This window comes from Cervus elaphus, chromosome 12, assembly GCF_910594005.1.
Source record: "Cervus elaphus chromosome 12, mCerEla1.1, whole genome shotgun sequence".
In the NCBI taxonomy this organism is placed as follows: domain Eukaryota; kingdom Metazoa; phylum Chordata; class Mammalia; order Artiodactyla; family Cervidae; genus Cervus; species Cervus elaphus.
The window spans coordinates 49677307-49695211 of NC_057826.1; the positions used below are offsets into that span (position 1 = coordinate 49677307).

General features: G+C 36.8%; 1 protein-coding gene across 4 annotated transcripts in view; it reads right to left on the reverse strand.

The window, feature by feature from the left end:
- Positions 1-17674, reverse strand: part of SLTM (SAFB like transcription modulator) — a 43531-nt gene extending 25857 nt beyond the window's left edge. For 2 of the 4 annotated variants that reach the window (XM_043919276.1, XM_043919275.1), the window contains exons 1-5: positions 17398-17674; positions 16336-16423; positions 5341-5405; positions 2522-2719; positions 1557-1604 (exon numbers count right to left, since the gene is read on the reverse strand). In XM_043919276.1, coding sequence (XP_043775211.1) covers positions 1557-1604; positions 2522-2719; positions 5341-5405; positions 16336-16423; positions 17398-17559 — 561 coding nt within the window. In that variant the 5' untranslated portion in view covers positions 17560-17674. The remainder of the gene's footprint in view (positions 1-1556; positions 1605-2521; positions 2720-5340; positions 5406-16335; positions 16424-17397) is intronic. The other 2 variants (XM_043919277.1, XM_043919278.1) reach the window with 2 other exon arrangements.
- Between the last annotated feature and the right edge of the window lie 231 nt (positions 17675-17905).

The window sequence follows — 17905 nt, forward strand, 5'->3', positions numbered from 1 at the left end:
GCACAGCAAGACAACACATCCATTAGTCATGCTTAGAAGCATCAAAATCATAATGGAATGGAGATACATTCATATATATTTCTACATATTCCACCATACATCATTAAGGAAGAGGAAAAAAGGTCATTTTACTTCTCTGAAGATGTAACCTCCCTGATACAATAAGCAAAACCTGCCCTTTGATAAGAAGTAAATAAGGGTTCTTTCACTCTCATGATGGAATAGGAGAGTAAGGCCAAATCTAGCCCATAAAAATTTGCAAAAATTAAAAAAAGGCACTCATTCCTTAAGATACTTGTTAGATTTTTATAATATATACATAATCTATTATGAGAATGGGGACACTCAGATGTAACCCTTCACACACTCCAACTTGTGCAATGGAAGGAGAGGCCCTTGATGAAAATTAAAAAACTTTTTTTTGCCAATGAATATGAAGAGTTCAACTCTACCTTTTTGCAAATTAGTAATATCTAGAAAAGGTACTCCTCCAATTTGGGAGTTAATCTTCCTCATCTATTTTTTATCATTCAAAAATGAACATACCTGAGGATAGTATGGGGGGAAGTCTACTGACTTTCACAGTCCTAACATTTCCTTCCTGAATATTCCAAACTACCAAAAACATTTCCCCCAGAAATGCAATTTCTCCCATTACAGTGAACACAGAGAACCAATATACAGCCTCACCAGCATTCCAAACAAAGAGAGCTGGGGTAAAGAAGGAGTGACCAGAAGTAATCAGCTAAGCAGGCTATGAATATACAGCGCATTATATACCCTTGCAGCAATACAGTGAGGAAACAGCACACCTGATCACTGTTTTTCCTAAATCTAGTAAACAGAGAGAATGGGAACCCCATCTCTATTTGAAAGTATACTATTTAAAGAGGGTACATGAACAAGGTATTCTTGAGTACACAAATGGGAAAAAGACAAAGGCTAATTTTTAATACAGAAATTGAGCTATAAATGTCTGTTTATAGCATCTGTACATCATGCTTTAAAATGTACACTATGCATATCACAGAGACCAAAAACAAAATCTAATACACAATAGAAATCATTTTCTACACATACACACGTACACACCCACATGTATACACATATCCCAAGTAAATTACTTAAACAGAGATTTTTATAATTTTTATACTATATTTATCATGGGGTATTAAATTAACAAAATTTTAAAGCTTTAATAGGATATTAGTACTTTTAAATGATTTATTTCATACCAAAGTGACCAAAAAAAAAAAAATCAAGGAGGGTGAAGGCTTCCCCAAAAACTGATAACTAGACTTATGTTTTAGAAAAAGGATAGACCGGTTTTATTTTTATTTTGAAAATGGTAGGAACCTTATTGTAATAACTTCCAATTATCTGCACAGCAAGAGAAATTTCAGCTACCAATTTAAAGTATTTTGTATATACCATGTAACTCAGTATTATATTTAAGGCAATTTTATGAATTAAATAATTATGAAGTCAAATTAGATTCCTTTTCCAAGCCCTTCCACCCAACAATATCAAATTCATAGGACTAAATGTAAACTTACTTGGGCTGTTAGAAAGGTATCATCTTCACCTTCTTGAGCTTCAATTTCCTAAGTAAAAGGGTATACAATAGCTTTGCTTTACAAAATATCTGGGTAACATGAGAACGCTTTTATGCTACACCCGATTATCACTTGCCTCATGTTCTGTGCAATGTCTATAGATACCATGGCTTAGCCAATGCTTAATAATTCAGACTATATTTTTATGCCAACATAAAAGCTTAGTCACATTGATAAAAGAATTAGAGACAAAAAAAAGAATTAGAAACAAGTCCTTCATGAGCCCTTCATTTATTAAGCTAGGTAGAACACAGTGTTCTAATTAAGCATGAATACTGACCCCCTCATCCACTGATTTTCTTAAGATGTACTAACATACTTCAAAGCAGGACAAATGGTCTCTTTCATTCAAAGAAAAGATTTAAAAATTATATCTTTAAAGCTTTTAAGTTAACCTTTCATAAGTAATTTCCCCACCTTTGATAATAACCAAATAAATGCAAATTAATCTTTTACATCTAAAGTAGGAAAAAAAAAAACTTACTATCTGGTAATGTTGGCAAGGTCAGTGTTAAATTGGTACACTCTTTCATAGTGGGATAGTAAACAACTTAAAACTTAAATATCCCAAATTAAAAGAGTAGCTATTAGACACCCAGGAAACAGTCTAGTAAATTACGATGTAATGTACAAAGTTTGAAGTCATTATATGTTACGTGAAAATATATGGACTAAATAGCAATTTATAGCATGATAACTACTAGGTAAAAACATATACATATGTGGAAAATAATAAGCAAAAATTGAAAGGTTATCTTAGATTGCAGGATTCTGAGTGATTTATAAGTAACTTTAAAAGTATATTTTTTTAAAGTTCTGACTTCCCCATTGAACTAGAAAAATACTTTTTTATTATTTAGTACTTAGTTTAACTGTGTCACGTCTTAAAAAAACTGGCTAAAGACCTGACTTTCGATGTCCTCTTTTTCTATATCTTCTACTGCTTCTGCCTCTATTAATTCATGAGCAGTCTTGTTCTCTTCTGCAGAAAGTAACTCCTTGGAATGCACATTTTCTTCTTCATTTTCACCAAATTCTTCAGAGTCCTTCAGTTCATCATTTCCATCTTGTTCATGTGCCTCTTGATTCTCCAATTCACAGTCCTTTTAATGGTAAGAAAATTTGATACAATTCGAGGCAAAGTACTGGGGGCTATCCACCAAACCCTTTTGGTAATTTACATCTCTAAATGTTTTCACTTCTATCATATTTTGACATCACCCCCAAAGTCAAAGTTCAGTCATTTTATATTACATACTAACTGTGCCTTTAAAAATAGAGGGGGGTCTAATACCAAGGTCATTAAACTATGCATCTGAGTTCCCAAATCACTTACATTGAAATACATATACACTAATTGGATTGCTCTCAAGTTCCAGTTATAATATTTACCAAGTCACATCCTATGAGCTTTCCTATAAGACATGGCTTCAAAGAAATGACTTCTTTTCTCTACACGCCACAGTTTGGTTTACCTGCAAAGACTGTGGACATCTTACATATGATAATATAAATTTTATTTCTACTGTATAATAAGGAATCCCAACTGTTACACCAATGCCTGTTCTTACAAATATGCAAATAACTAATCTAATGTATTAGTTTTGAAATCAACCACCATGCCACAAAGCCAATTAAGCAAGGGAACTTAGATTGGGATTCTCTCTGTGAAGGAAAGAATATCTGTTTGCCCCTCAAAGTTTATGGATATAAGGTTACCTCAGTAGAAATAAAGAAAAGCAGCAATCAGCCTAGTTCCCTCTCTCATTAACTGCAAAGGGTTGAAAGCAATGGACATTCTTCCTCCTTTCCTACTCTCATGGTAAATCCAACAGATTTTAAGGTTTCTGGGTTAAAAGGGGAAAAGTGTAGGGGTATAACTATTAATTATTCATAGATGAACTGCAATGAGGGACTAGAAATTTCTGGAAAGGTAGGCACAGAGAAGAAACATGATTGTTTGGAATGTGCAGTGCTTGGGGAGCAGGTCATCTCTGGGACAGCAGATTTAACCAACTTATCTACCTATGAGCGGGGGAACACTGGGAAGTGAAAATGGAGTAAGTGGTTGGTTATATGATGGTAGAATAACTGGTGCAAAACAAAAAAACAAAACAAGGGAAGTCACTGAGGGAACGTCATCTACTTTGAAGTGACAATTTTGACTATTCTCCTCACTTACAAGTAGAAGTAATTTCTATAGTATTCACATATCTAAGCAATAGGTGATATTTACCCACCATTACTGTATAAATTCAAAAATTACCAACTCTGAGAAACAAGGCAAGTATATTCACTTTGTTTCTATCATATTTACCACACATGAGGATACCTCCAAAGGGAAAAAGAAATATAAAAAAGTAATGATACATTTAAATAGAATTTTGTAAGTTATTTTGTTCTTTTAGACATTATGACCAGGTTCATTTAATAATTAAACAAAGGCATCCTTTGTGGTACATATAAGACAGCAATATTACATCTCCTCGTAACATTTTAAATGACTTAAACATTTTTGTGCACTGAAGAGCTGAAAGGAAGTTAGAAATCTGAAAACTAAAAGGGTTTTTACTAAGTCACAATGTTTTTCCAGCTTATGGGTAGTTTTGGCTTAATCATACACTCACTAGTGAAGACAGCTAGAGAAAATGAGAGCAAAGGAACAAACCTAACGGAAGATATACCAGAAGGATAACAGAATACAAAGACTGAACAGTCCTTAAAGGCTCAAAAAAAGTCAGTTATAGGCATGCAATCACCCATTTTAATGGATCCCTGAGCACATATTTCTTGAGTTACCTGACTTCAGGGCTAACTCCTCAACCAAATATCTCTTTCTTTCTGTGCCTGCCGTCAAAGTGCAAGATACAAAGAGTGAGGTACACGGTACCTGTGTAGCCTGCGTGTGTGGGGAGGGTAGAGAGTTAGATGGTAGGAAATGGGTGAGTGAAGGGACATGAGCTGACTTCATGGTGGACCACACAGACATCCGAGATGTTATGGCAATATGACCTAATTGTACAGAAATTGTACAGAAAACAGAATACATGCGGTGTAGACATATGTAATTTAAAAGGAACTATGCTCATTAAATAATTCCTGCAAATGCCACACTACTTAAGACCTAATGATCAGTCAATAGGAGATCACATTTCATTAAAATGAAAACAATGACAATAAAAACTATGATTAAAAGTAACAGTATATAGAACTGCCACAACCTCAATTAAAATTACATACTCTGTTCTCCTAGTTGGACATTCTTAAAATAAAACATATTCCTTTTTAGCCAATGAAGACCTGGCTTATTTATCTTTAATGGGCAAAACACATTTCTTAATCTGATCTTTACCAAGTAGCAGTACATCAGCAACTTTCTCCATTTTAAAGACTACATTAATCTGATTTCTGTATATTATTAATATATACAAAAGCTAAACGTGATGGGCAGTACCCTGTCCAGGAACTAAGGTATCAATTGTCCTGTACCTGTTCCTCTGGCCCCTATGTCTCCCCAAACAAACATTCTTTGCTTTGTCTCATTTAACTAATTATTTATTATATTTCTCAACTATGAGAATTAGTAAGACTGACAATATTATACATCTCTATACCTATTTACCAACATATTTCAGTGTCTATTGTTAAAGCAAAATGCATGAATTCATCATGCAAAATACTAGGCTCAAAACAGACATCTTAACCTGTGTAATTAACACTTTACCTTGACAAAAGCATCATCTTCCACAGAAGCATCTCCACTCAACTCATCTGCTTCCTGTTTTTTACCTGCGAAAGAAGGAAAATGGGCTAACAACCAATATTTTATTACTTTAAGAGCAAAAAACATTCAGACAAGTTTATCCCGAGGTATCACTCTCCACTCCCAAATCATCTGACAAAGCAAATGCCAACTGCTTATAAACCACCTGGCCATAGCTGTCCCAAACCAAAAAAAAAGCTTTATGAACAATGTCATGCTGTTTCGTTTCACTAAAATAAACTGTGCAAATAATTAATCTACATATGAACCCATCATCTTCACTGACTTGACATATGAGATCCATTTTTCTTTACACCAGTCAAATTCTCTATCTTCAATTCTCCCAGAAGTAGCATCACCTTTCAACGGTACTCTACTAACTGTATACATAACCAGACACCTGATAGCCAAACTCAAGACTCATATCCCTCATAAAGCCTTCCTAAGTTCTTCTTGTCAACAAGCTTTCTCTAAAATAAAATTCTCACACTTGACACCTCACAATCCATGATCAGCTGATGATATACTGCCTTGTTCTGTCGGGTACCTCTTGCTCACCATTTAAAGAAATACCTTAAGTACAGTGACTGCTTTTATGCTGATTTTGTGTTTCTCTAAAGGCCTAAATATTAAGTCGTGCTTTAACATGAAGACTGATTTAACTGATTTAAGGCAAGTAGAAATTACTTCAGACCAAAAACTGTTAACAGCTTCCAGACAGACTACAGGCCTCCCTGGCCCAACCCTCAACTTCAAAACTTTGAAAATTGGTGGTTGGAATTTTTTAAATGTTTTACACACACACACACATACACACAGTTTTCCACAGATCCAAGGCTAAAAGTGCCTCTCACACACACACACAAATTTTCCACAGATCCAAGGCTAAAAGTGCCTCACACACACATACACACACACACAAATTTCCCACAGATCCAAGGCTAAAAGTTTGTGTTTTCAAGCAAGTCCATAAATATCTACTTAGATAACCCATAATCTATCAGAAATGCTGTCGTAAAAAAATCACAGCTGTTAAAATTTTACTATTAAGTTTTAAAAAATTTATTTATTTTCAGATGTTAATGGATGTTTTCTCCTGAGGCCAACTAATCAACCCTTCCTTGGCCTAAAACAGGAACTGCCACATACCTATCTCAAACTTCCATGACCCCAGAGGAGAGAGTTTGGCTGTGAGGTAACTGTGAAAAAAAAGTTAGGTTAACTCCCTTTCCCATGTCTCTTTACCAGCTCCTATCTTCCATCTAATCCCAATTGGAAATCCTTTCCACGAATGAGAGATAAAAAGGGAACAAGATACAGGTTCTTCCAGGTATGTGAAAAGATGAAGAGTAAAGAGTTTTCTTTTATCCACTGAGGTAAAATCCCTGAGGGCTTGTGTGAAACAAAAGAGAAACAAAATGTAGAACTTAGTGGCATTTGTATTTTAGAGAAAACACAAATTAGAAGTTACTACAAGGGCAATGAGGGAGATGTTCCTTCCTTAAAAAATAAAACAGTATCAGGTGAGAAACAGCTTACTAAACTGTTCTATCACAGATCATAGAAAAAGCAAGAGAGTTCCAGAAAAACATCTACTTCTGCTTCACTGACTATGCTAAAGCCTTTGACTATGTGCATCACAACAAACTGTGGAAAATTCTTAAAGAGATGGGAATATCAGACCACCTTACCTGCCTCCCGAGAAACCTGTATGCAGGTCAAGAAGCAACAGTTAGCAACATGGAACAACAGACTGGTTCCAAACTGGGAAAGGAGTATGTCAAGGCTGTATACTGTCACCCTGGTTATTTAACTTACATGCAGAGTACATCAAGCAAAATGCTGGGCTGGATGAAACACAAGCTGGAATCAAGATTGCAGAGAGAAACATCAATAACCTCAGATATGCAGATGATACCACCCTTATGGCAGAAAGCGAAGAAGAACTAAAGAGCCTCTTGATGCAAGTGAAAGAGGAGAGTGAAAAAGTTGGCTTAAAACTCAACATTCAGAAAACTAAGATCATGGCATCTGGTCCCATCACTTCATGGCAAATAGATGGGGAAACAGTGGAAACAGTGACAGACTTCATTTTCCTGAGCTCCAAAGTCACTGCAGACAGTGACTGCAGTCATGAAATTAAAAGATGCTTGCTTCTTGAAGCAATGACCAAAGCTATGACCAACCTAGACAGCATATTAAAAAGCAGAGACATTACTTTGCCGACAAAGGTCTGTATAGTCAAAGCTATGGTTTTTCCAGTAGTCATGTATGGATGTGAGAGTTGGACCTTAAAGATGGCTGAGTGTCAAAGAATTGATGCTTTTGAACTGTGGAGCTGGAAAAGACTCTTGAGAGTCCCTTGGACTGCAAGGAGATCAAACCAGTCAATCTTAAAAGAAATCAGTCCTGAATATTCATTGGAAGGAGTGGTGCTGAAGCTCAAACTCCAGTACTTGGCCACCTGACTTGAAGAGCCATCTCATTAGCAAAGACGCTGATGTTGGGAAAGATTGAAGGCAGGAGGAGAAGGGGATGGCAGAAGATGAGATGCCTGGATGGCATCACCAATTTGATGGACACGAGTTTGAGAAACTCTGGGAGTCTGTGACGGACGGGGAAGTCTGGTATGCTGCAGTCCATGGAGTTGCAAAGAGTTGGACACGACTGAGGACTGAACTGAACTGAACTGATGCTAGGAAAGATTGAAGGCAGGAGGAGAAGAGGACGACAAAGGACGAGATGGTTGGATGGCATCACCGACTCAATGCACATGAGTTTGAGCAAGCTCCAGGAGATGGACAAAAAGCCTGGCGTGCTGCAGCCCATAGGGTTGCAAAGAGTTGGAAACAAATGAGTGGCTGAACAACAACCACCACACTATAAAAACCTTAAAGCTTTTAGAAGAAATAAGCTTTTTAAAGCTACAAGATTCCACCACCCACCCCCAACACCCACACCACCAAATAACCTATGGAGCAGAGCTTTTGAGTGATAGTCCTTCAGATCATTTGCAAATACTATTTACTCTTTATAAATATAAAATGCATTATAATTTGCAAAGCACTTTTAAAAAGTTTAGGTGATTTTTCTCTAGCACCCCACAGTACATAGGGCAAGTAATCACAACTTTAGAAAAGAGAAAATGAACCAAGGTTACACAGACTGCCCAAAGCTAGTAAATGGCATTGTCAGACTTAGAAGCCAAGGCTTCTCATTTCCAGGAGTAAAATTCTTTTCACTTCATCTTACTATGACCTACTTAAAAGACATTATTTTAGTAAGAAGTGGTTAACTCAATTTATAGATACCATCTTTGAAATGGAAGCCCTCAGCATAATGACAAGCTATATATACTATACACACTCCACGGCGAGTTTCACTTGCCTTAATTTACTTAAAGGAAAACCAAATTACACTACATCAACAAAAACAACAGATGCAGTCACTACTGCTGCTTAAGTAGCTTCCACAGTGTAGGCACTAGGATACATGCTTCATATATATTAATGCATGTATTTTATCCTCTTAACTAGCCCCATTCTACAACATACTGAAAAGTTAATCAGATTACAAAGTTAGTAAGGGCAGTGCTTCAGTTTAAACCCAGGTCTACTCCCACTCCTCAAAAACGACAAAAGCATCAGCTACAATGTGCCAGCAGTTAAAAATGCCATCTCTTTTAGCATGAATAGAGGCTCCACAGGCCACATCTGTAAAAGTTTAAAATAAGAGAGTCACAGAGATTATGTAACTTGTCCCATGACAAACAGGCAGCAAGCAGCTGGGATACAGAGAAAGGTCCAAATCGCTTCCTTTATTGTTTTTAACAATTGTATCACATGAAAGCACTGGACACAATGTGTCATCAGCTTATAAAAATAAAAACTAAAAGGACAAGATTTTTCAAACATACATTAATGAAACTAGTAACAACCTGACAGGCATATAATAAACTGACATTTTATGCACTAATTTTTGACTGCTCTCATAATCTGTAACTGTATTTATTTACACATGCTCAATTAGAAACTATATTGTAATTTAAAGTATCATTCCTCCCCCATACAAAGATAATTCACCTCTCAGACAGCTATGATGTTCATCATCCAGCCTAGAACCTAGTACAGTGCTGTGTAATGAGCATTACATAGATCTTGAATGATAATGGTGTAGTTTCTAAGCTGGACGCTAGCAGTAAACAAAGTTCAGACTTTTATTTAGCCCTCACTGTGACATGCCAATCAAATCAGCATCATGTACAACCCCATACTGTCAGTAAGGACTGTAAACTTGGAGTTGAAAGATATTACAAAGAACATCTAGAGATTCCTAACTTTTATGATGTCACAGATAAGAAATAACTTAAAAATCAAATCCCACTTAATTCAACAAGCACCACCAGCTTAGGCACATTTTTGTACAGTTGGCAACCATATATACTTCATCTCCCATGTAAGCCTGTGCTATGACATGTCCTATAACAAAATAATAAATGAATCTTTTGTCCTTCAAGAAATCTGGCATGTACCTTAGAAATACGAACTGGTCCAAAGGAAAGCAGCACCACCAGGATGAGGAAACTAACTGAAAGTACAATGTAGACAGAAGCCTAACTAATGCTTTGAGGAACAAAACTAAAAAATAAATTGAGCATAAAGATAGTCTGAACAGCAAAATAAAAAATGGAAGCAAAATTACTTATCACATCTCAAACTATCATAGTAGTAACATACAGCTATCTTGAAATTACATAAAATACACTGCAATGTTCTTTGCACAATCATAGAGTCAAAAGTAAAAATACACCAAAGGAAGATGATGCTAAAACACCTCCTTATTTATGCATCATAAGTTTGTGTAGGTCCACAAACCCTTAAAGAAACCACTGGGGCCAGACATGTTTTAGAACTGTCCAGTTTTAAGAATACAATAGTGTATATACCAATTGTTAATTTAAACTTCCCAATGGCTTCTGGAACAGTCTCTCAATTAATCATGGAAATAAGATTATAAATAGCTTCACTTTTGCCAAACTTAAGAAAAAACTTTATTTTCAGAACACTTGTGTTTCAGAATTAAGAATATAGATTTCAAGATGAAAATTTGGTTTTCTCCTTCAAAGGCAAACTGATTCTTAAAAGGGTTGGTAATTTTCCTCTTCAAGTTCAGAAATACCTCCAAAAACAAAACAAAAAATCTACTTAGTAAGTAGAGTTTAAAGTAATTTGCCAAAAAACTTTGTGGCTGAGTAACTTTTCCACTAAACATTTACGGAAGTTATGAAATGCAGAAAAGGTTCAGTCATAAAATTTGTTAGAGAAGAGGGAATAAGACTCAGAGACCAGGCCAAACAGAACAATGTTAATGTTTCCAGCAACAACCTCTCCCCAACTGTACAAAATCTTAAAATAAGCATGTACCATTGTCTTGTGTTACCTGTTTGCATATGCGTTTTAGCCTTTCTTCTATTAAAGAAATCAGATTTCTGACTTACACCTTGTCTTAAACATAGAAGTCATCCTATAGGTCATTTTATTATTTTTTTTTAAATCTACCACAAAGATAATTCATATTTATATAATAAAGTAAATCTGAAAAATATCAAACATATATTTAAAAAATCTCTTAACTTTATCATCTAAAGACAACCAAACTGAACATCCACACACACCTGTGAACATTTGCACAAGATTTTCAAAGGCAGCAAAAATGCAACTGAGTTCTTAATGGATTACTTTTCTATGCTATCAATTAAAAGAAAGTAGTACTGCTTAACTCTCAGCATTTTTGTGCAAGTCAAGTAAAGCAATATGAAAGTTTTCTGAAAACTGTATAGAGAATTAATCACATATATATTCAAATAGAGAACTAATTGTGTAAGGTATAGAGAACGAACCAACAGGCAGAAAGGGATGAATGAAAATGATGCTAAGTTTCAAGCTACAGGCTAGAGCACCCAGTGGTTCTTAACTCTAGCTGCTTGAGAATCACCTGGGGAACTTTTAGAAAACACTGATTCCTGGGCCCCCACAAAGAGTAAACAAAACCAACTTTCTGGGGGGCAGGAGCCTGGTATCTGTATTTTTTAAAACTTAAATGACTCTAGTCATTTAAGTGTAGGTCAGATTGAGTGTAACCAAAGAAGTTGGAATAAGAAGAATATGAGGAAGGTTAATGTTTTCAAATTCTCCATAGAGAAAATTTAAATTCTGCCTACCTTCCACAAAACACCTAGAGTAGGAATAAACTTGTATTAGTTCTCAAAAAGGTAAAAAATAAAAACAAACAAAAAAATCCTTAAACCTCTTACAAGTACATGCACATGTACATATACAGCTTAGATCAATAAAATGTAACTTCTGATAAAGTTGGAGTGGTGGAATTATGGGCAATTTTCACTTTTTTGTACTTTTCTGGATTATCTAGTTTTTAAAATGAAAACATTTCACTTTTATGATCTGGAAAACAATTCTGTAAAGCCACAATACAAACTATTCCAGGATACCAGAACTAGAGGCTAACTGGGACTGTGGAGTTTATGGTGTGAATGGTGAACTCCTGGAATTGCACCACATTGAGGCCCTTTTACTGTAACATGTGAGATCTTAGAGCTGATTAAATAAATCAGTAGATTTCAGCCTTAAACCTTAAGCCACTATTCAACCTCTTCATTAAAGTCATTTCTGATGCCACCAACTGGTAATAATGATTGCTTTTTCCTCTAATTCCTAGACAATTCACACTTCATTTTACATGACTTCATGAAAGAGAAAGTCAGAATCTTCTGCCCTTGATTCAAAATGCCTGGATGGTGACTGACATGGAGAAAGACATTTTCTTTAAGTACTAGAAAATTTCACCCATCTCTCCACCAAGATTCTTGACACACACCATATCTGACACAACAAAATAAAAGTAAAAAAGTACTTTGGTAATAAACATAATCCATCATATACAACTGCATAAGTCAAATGCTGGTTTTAAGAACAGAGGTAAAACTGCCTGATTTTGTGAAATGAAAGTGACATACACAAGTTTTGAGGTCAGACAATATTCTAGCAAAAGTTATAAGGCTTTCCAACACAGCAACAACTTGGTGAGGGAGAAAAGAAAAGGCAGGTGCCCATGATTCGTGTTCTAGAAGTAAGTGTATTTCACATATCAGTGTTTAAGGAGAAGCCACTACTGCTGTTGAGAAAGGCACCTTAAAAAGAAAAATCATATGGAAGATAGAAAAGACTATTAATCTCTGATGCAGTGCTTCCTACAAAGAAATATGCAGTTAAAGTCAGCATCAAAAGAAATATTTTTCAAAGCAGTTGTTAAGAAAGTCATCATATGACCCTTGGTATTCATTCAACAAATATTTTCTGAGCACCTCTTATGTGCAAAGCAAGCTGCTAAGCATTACAGAGACTAATGTAAATAAAAGACTATGTCCTTATATCCTCACAGAGCTTCTAGCCCAGTAGGTACCCAAAAAAGATCTGACACTTTTGGCCTCAGAATGCTTCTCAATGCCACAGTTCTGATTAAAATTTCCTTAACATCCAAACATACTACAGTTAAAAAAAAAAGTTACAGTTTACTATGATACTATATTAAATCCATTTTATGTGGTTGATTACTATATTCTTATTTGGCATACAAATTTTAGAAAGCTTAACAGAGTAAACACATAATTAATTATACTGATTGTCTACACTGAGTATGGTACTTTCTACACATAATCAGGCATTATGTCTGGATAAACCTGTAACCCAAAAATATACTTGTTTCTATAGTAGGAACAAATCAGATTTTTAAAAACCTAAAGTATTGTGAGTTTCAGTTCAGTTAAGTACTGACTACAGACACTTCTGAATACTGCACTGATTAACGACTTTAAGTAACTTTTGCCAAAGTTTAGGTGACTCTAAAGGTTGAAAATCCAAAAGAATGATATGCCATTTACAAGTGAACCAAAAGAAAGTTTACATCTATAATCTCTAAAAGAGGCTAATGAGGAGTTAGTTCTACCTGTTTAACCGCTTTCTAACACACACCCAAATAATGACCATAAATCTCACTGGTGAAGCTTTCTTCTACATAGCAAAGAGAATGAGAAAAGGTTCAGAAGTGAGAACCAATCTAAGCTACAAATTTCACCATACCAACTACAAGCAGATAGATTTTTACAAATATGTCAGTCATAAATATTTGGACTCACTATAACATTATCAACATTTGTTTTAAGTTTGTGAGTTTATGCTTCTAATAACAGCATTTTAAAAATATCCCACAAAATACTAAAGAATGCAGATTCCTTTTCCTTTAATCTGTCAAAACAGTCATTTTAACACAAAAAAATTTTCTTAAGAAACAGGGACTCTGCACTTGTAAGAGAACAAGCTTAATATTTCACCTAAGAAATGTTAAGACCCATGAAGCTTCTCTCGCCTTATCATTCAACACCATTTAACTTTTACTTGCTACATTAAGCCACATCATCATAAGAATTATTTATTTTCTCTAACAAGCTATTAAATGTTTTATCTTGCTCTTGTCTACTTGACTGCCTCTAAGTAAACCCTTTCTTTATTCTTTTCCTATTTTAGTATGCTCAGCTGAAGAAATCTATACTAACTGAGGAACTATGAGCTTTCTTGTTCCTTTCTTATGTATCTATTTTAGCTCAACAGAAAGAATTTTTCTTCTGGCTCCTGGTTACATATAATTATTAAATTTCAGAATTAAGAGACACTTACAGATAGTCTAGTAAATTTTCCACTTTTATAAAAAAGAAGTAGACCCACTGAAAGAATAGTAGTATGATCAAGATAAAATTATTTTCAAGACAGATACTAAGTGAAATAAGATGTGGCAAAAAGAACCTTATTTTAGAATAATATTTCATTTTAAAAATCTGTTAATTACTGATATATTTAAAGTTTCCCTATTCAAATTTGATGCCTAAAAGTTATTTCTAAACTTGAAATTTAAAAATCTTATTTATAAGCATCTTAGCTGTAAATTAATTCAAACCAAGTTCTTAGTTGGGGGTTTACATTATATTCTTTGTAATTCATAGGATTTTGAGAACAATGATAAATGGAACTCAAGGAGACAAGAGCTATTTATCACACATGTCCCAGAATGAGTCTGATGAAGTACTCAGTTGTAGTCTGCTACAGACAAATAATTAATATTGCAACTCCTTACTAAATACCACAAGATACCTTAACATCAGGATTATGGAGAAATTAAATTTCAAGTATCCTTATAATCTATACAAGGGGGAAAAATTAACATACTTAATTTAGACACATACACATATATACATATGTACATATGTATACTGAAAAACTTCTTAAAATGGTATATTGCTGAATTTATTTCTAACGGTAAGATGAAGTTCTTAATGACTGAAAAAGAAAGGGATACACACAGAAATTAAAAGTAGGTGAAAATAAATGAGATTTACTTTACATGCTAAGTCATTAATCAACTTGAGTAACTTGGGACCATAGTGAACATATAACATCTATCAAACTACCACAATGTGCTAAATAAGTTACATGAATTAAAATCATTATAAGAAATCACTATAACAAACAGGGTTAATACCTGATGTACTTATTCCTGAATTTTCTTATGCTTCCTCATTTTGAAATTGCCTCTGGGTTTGTCAGCAGAGGCTTCTCAACATGGTTCTCTAACCACTGGGAAATGTATCTCTCAAAGTGATACAATGAGCAAGAATTAATTGACAGCCACATATCTTCAAGGTAACTTTGTAACTCCTGTAAACTCCATTTCCACCAGTCATTCCCATCCTATCCTGGAAATGCTTCTTAGCCCTTTTTAATTTCCTTTGGCACAAACAGAAGACTCTTGCAAAGGTAGGAAAACTCACATAGAAAGATACCATCAAGATGTCCCTGGTCCTGATACTCATACAGATTGCTTAAGCTCAAACTTGACTATTCCCTTCTTTTCAAAGTTATTCCATTCAACCATTTTACTGTAGTTGCAATCAATCTGGTCTACAGCAGAGAGTAGCAAATCGGTCACTTCAAGCAGTAAAGAGTGTTAGGTTTTTTAAATGCTGTAGCTGCATGGAAATTGTAGGTAGGTACCGGGATTCAGATACCCACACGATGCCCACCCTCTTACAGTCCTTATGGGACAAAGGGGAGAAATCCATAGTTACTCCAATAAGGATTTCACCAACTAGAAACTTTTAAACATATCTAAGCCCCACTTACAGTGTTAAAATGTTAATTTAAAACCACCTTTACCTATTCACTAAATCACCATATCCCAGAAATATGAATATATATATGGCCTAGTTTAAAAGTTAGAAAATTGAAATCTTTAATATATCCCTGTAAGTTAAAACTTGTTTTTAAAGCTAATTAGTCATGGATTTGGATTCTTTTTCCCCTGCCTTGTTAGTATGACTGGTGAGGTCTTTTTGAGTTTTACTGAAAATTAGAATGTATAATGGCCTAAATGCAAATTAAGTTCACCAAGACAAACAAAATAGTAAACACAAAGGTTATAAAATTTTAATATACTAGAGAAAACAGCAAGGAGCCAAGGTGAAAGATTTGGTAGGAATTCCATCAATACTCTGCCAATTGTGGGGCAAGGTAGATATGTTTTAAACCATCATTTTATTCTTCAGGTCTTCACACTATGAAAGAAGAAACATTATGAAACTTGACTTTGCAATTTATTCAGAAGCAATAAAGAACTGGTCTCACTTTCAGGACAACTTCAGCCAAATCTTAAGGGCTACTAGTCACCCAAAGCCTGGCAACAGTACTTTTCTTCCTTGACCCAACAAGGCAGAGTGCCAGAGGGAAATAGCAAAGAGTAGCACTATATAAACAGGGCAAGTGGCATAAGAGCAGAGGCAAGTTATATAACCAAAATATATTTTAAAATATGTTTATAACTCGTAACAACCTTTGCCTTTGGTTGGTTTCTTGTTTGGAGTATCAGTTGAAACAGTTAATTCAATATTATCGGGATCGCCTCCTTCCTCTTCAATAGCCTACATTAGAAAGAGAAGTTAATATGCTACACAGTCTATCTAAACTTATTTTATAAAAACGAAATGAAAAAAAAAAAAAAAAAGCAAACCTCAAGCCTCAAGACATTAGGATTGCCAGTCATTTCATAAACCAACTTCACAAAGAGCAATTAAACTACACAAGTGAGAGAAACTTTCAGGAGGAAATATCATTAGGTAGAAAAATCACATGGAGCTTTACACTTTACCTAGTCGAGAAAATTAGCTATCACATATTATCATACTGAACAAAACTCTAAATATTCTCAATTGCAGAAAAGTTGCTAGCTACGAAAGTAAAGAGCTAAAAGAAGCTTCCCTAATGTCTATTATGCAAACTTAGCTCTCCTCTACTATAATTCCAACGCTCACTCAAACCAGAAAGATAATCAGGGAAGAAAAAGCAAATCATTGTGCTAATGCAAAAACTGAAAACCCAGCGGACAAACCTTTCTCTTACCCACCCATCAAATCCCACTACCAATTCCCCGCTAGTATGGGGAGAAAACGGTTGGGCACAATTAAACGGTAACTTTGCAGAAGTCACCAAAGTAACCAGTCCCTACGAGGCCAAGAAATGCACGCGCTCACCATCGCTACAGACTGGGGACCGAGCGCCTCCCGGGTCTCCACGATCGCCCTTGGGAAGCCGCGCCGGCCGGCCGCAGCCCTCGGCAGCCTGGCGGGGACGTCCCGGGGGAGGCAGGGGCGCGCTCGGCTACGGCGGCCAGTCCCGGGCGGCTCGCGGGCCCCTGGCAGGCCCGGCCCGGCGCGCGGGGGCGGGGGTGCTGCGGGAGGGTCCTCACTCTCCCCGCGCGCACGCGGGCGACGCCCGGGACCTCCCCACCGCACCGCACCGTGGGCCCCTGAGGCTGAGAACGGCCAGGGGCTGCGGCGGTAGTGGGGGCTGCGAGGCGCGGCCTAAGCTCGCCTTCCCGGACCTCTCCGGGCCTCACCTGCTTGAGTCGGGAAACGAGCACGGTCTTTACTCCAGTGATATCCAGGTTCCGCCGTTTCAGCTCGGACTTGAGATCGATGACCCGCAGATCGGTGATCTTTTTACCTTCTGCCTGACCTGAGGCGGCCGAGGCTGCCACAGCACCGGTAGCGGCAGCCATTTTAGAAGAGCGGCGCGCTGCCAAGGCAGCGAGTGAGCTGCAGGGCGGCGGCAGCGGCTCCAACTTCGACCCAGGCCTCGCCGGCCGCCGGCGCCGCGCAGCGCTGCGCACAATGAGCCGCAGGCCCCGCCCCCTGTTCGCCACCCCGGCGCAACCTGCAGCCGCCACCAGCACCCGGATGACAGGCGCGCGTGCGCACTAGCGGGGTGGGTAGGGGAAGCCGCGCCGCGCGAGCCGCGGAGCGAATCGCGGCCACCTGGGCGGTGCGACCCCTTGCTAGGACTGGGAGATCCGGCGCGTTCAACCGCACCAACGTCTGCCGTGCCGCCGTTCCTCTGCCGCTTCG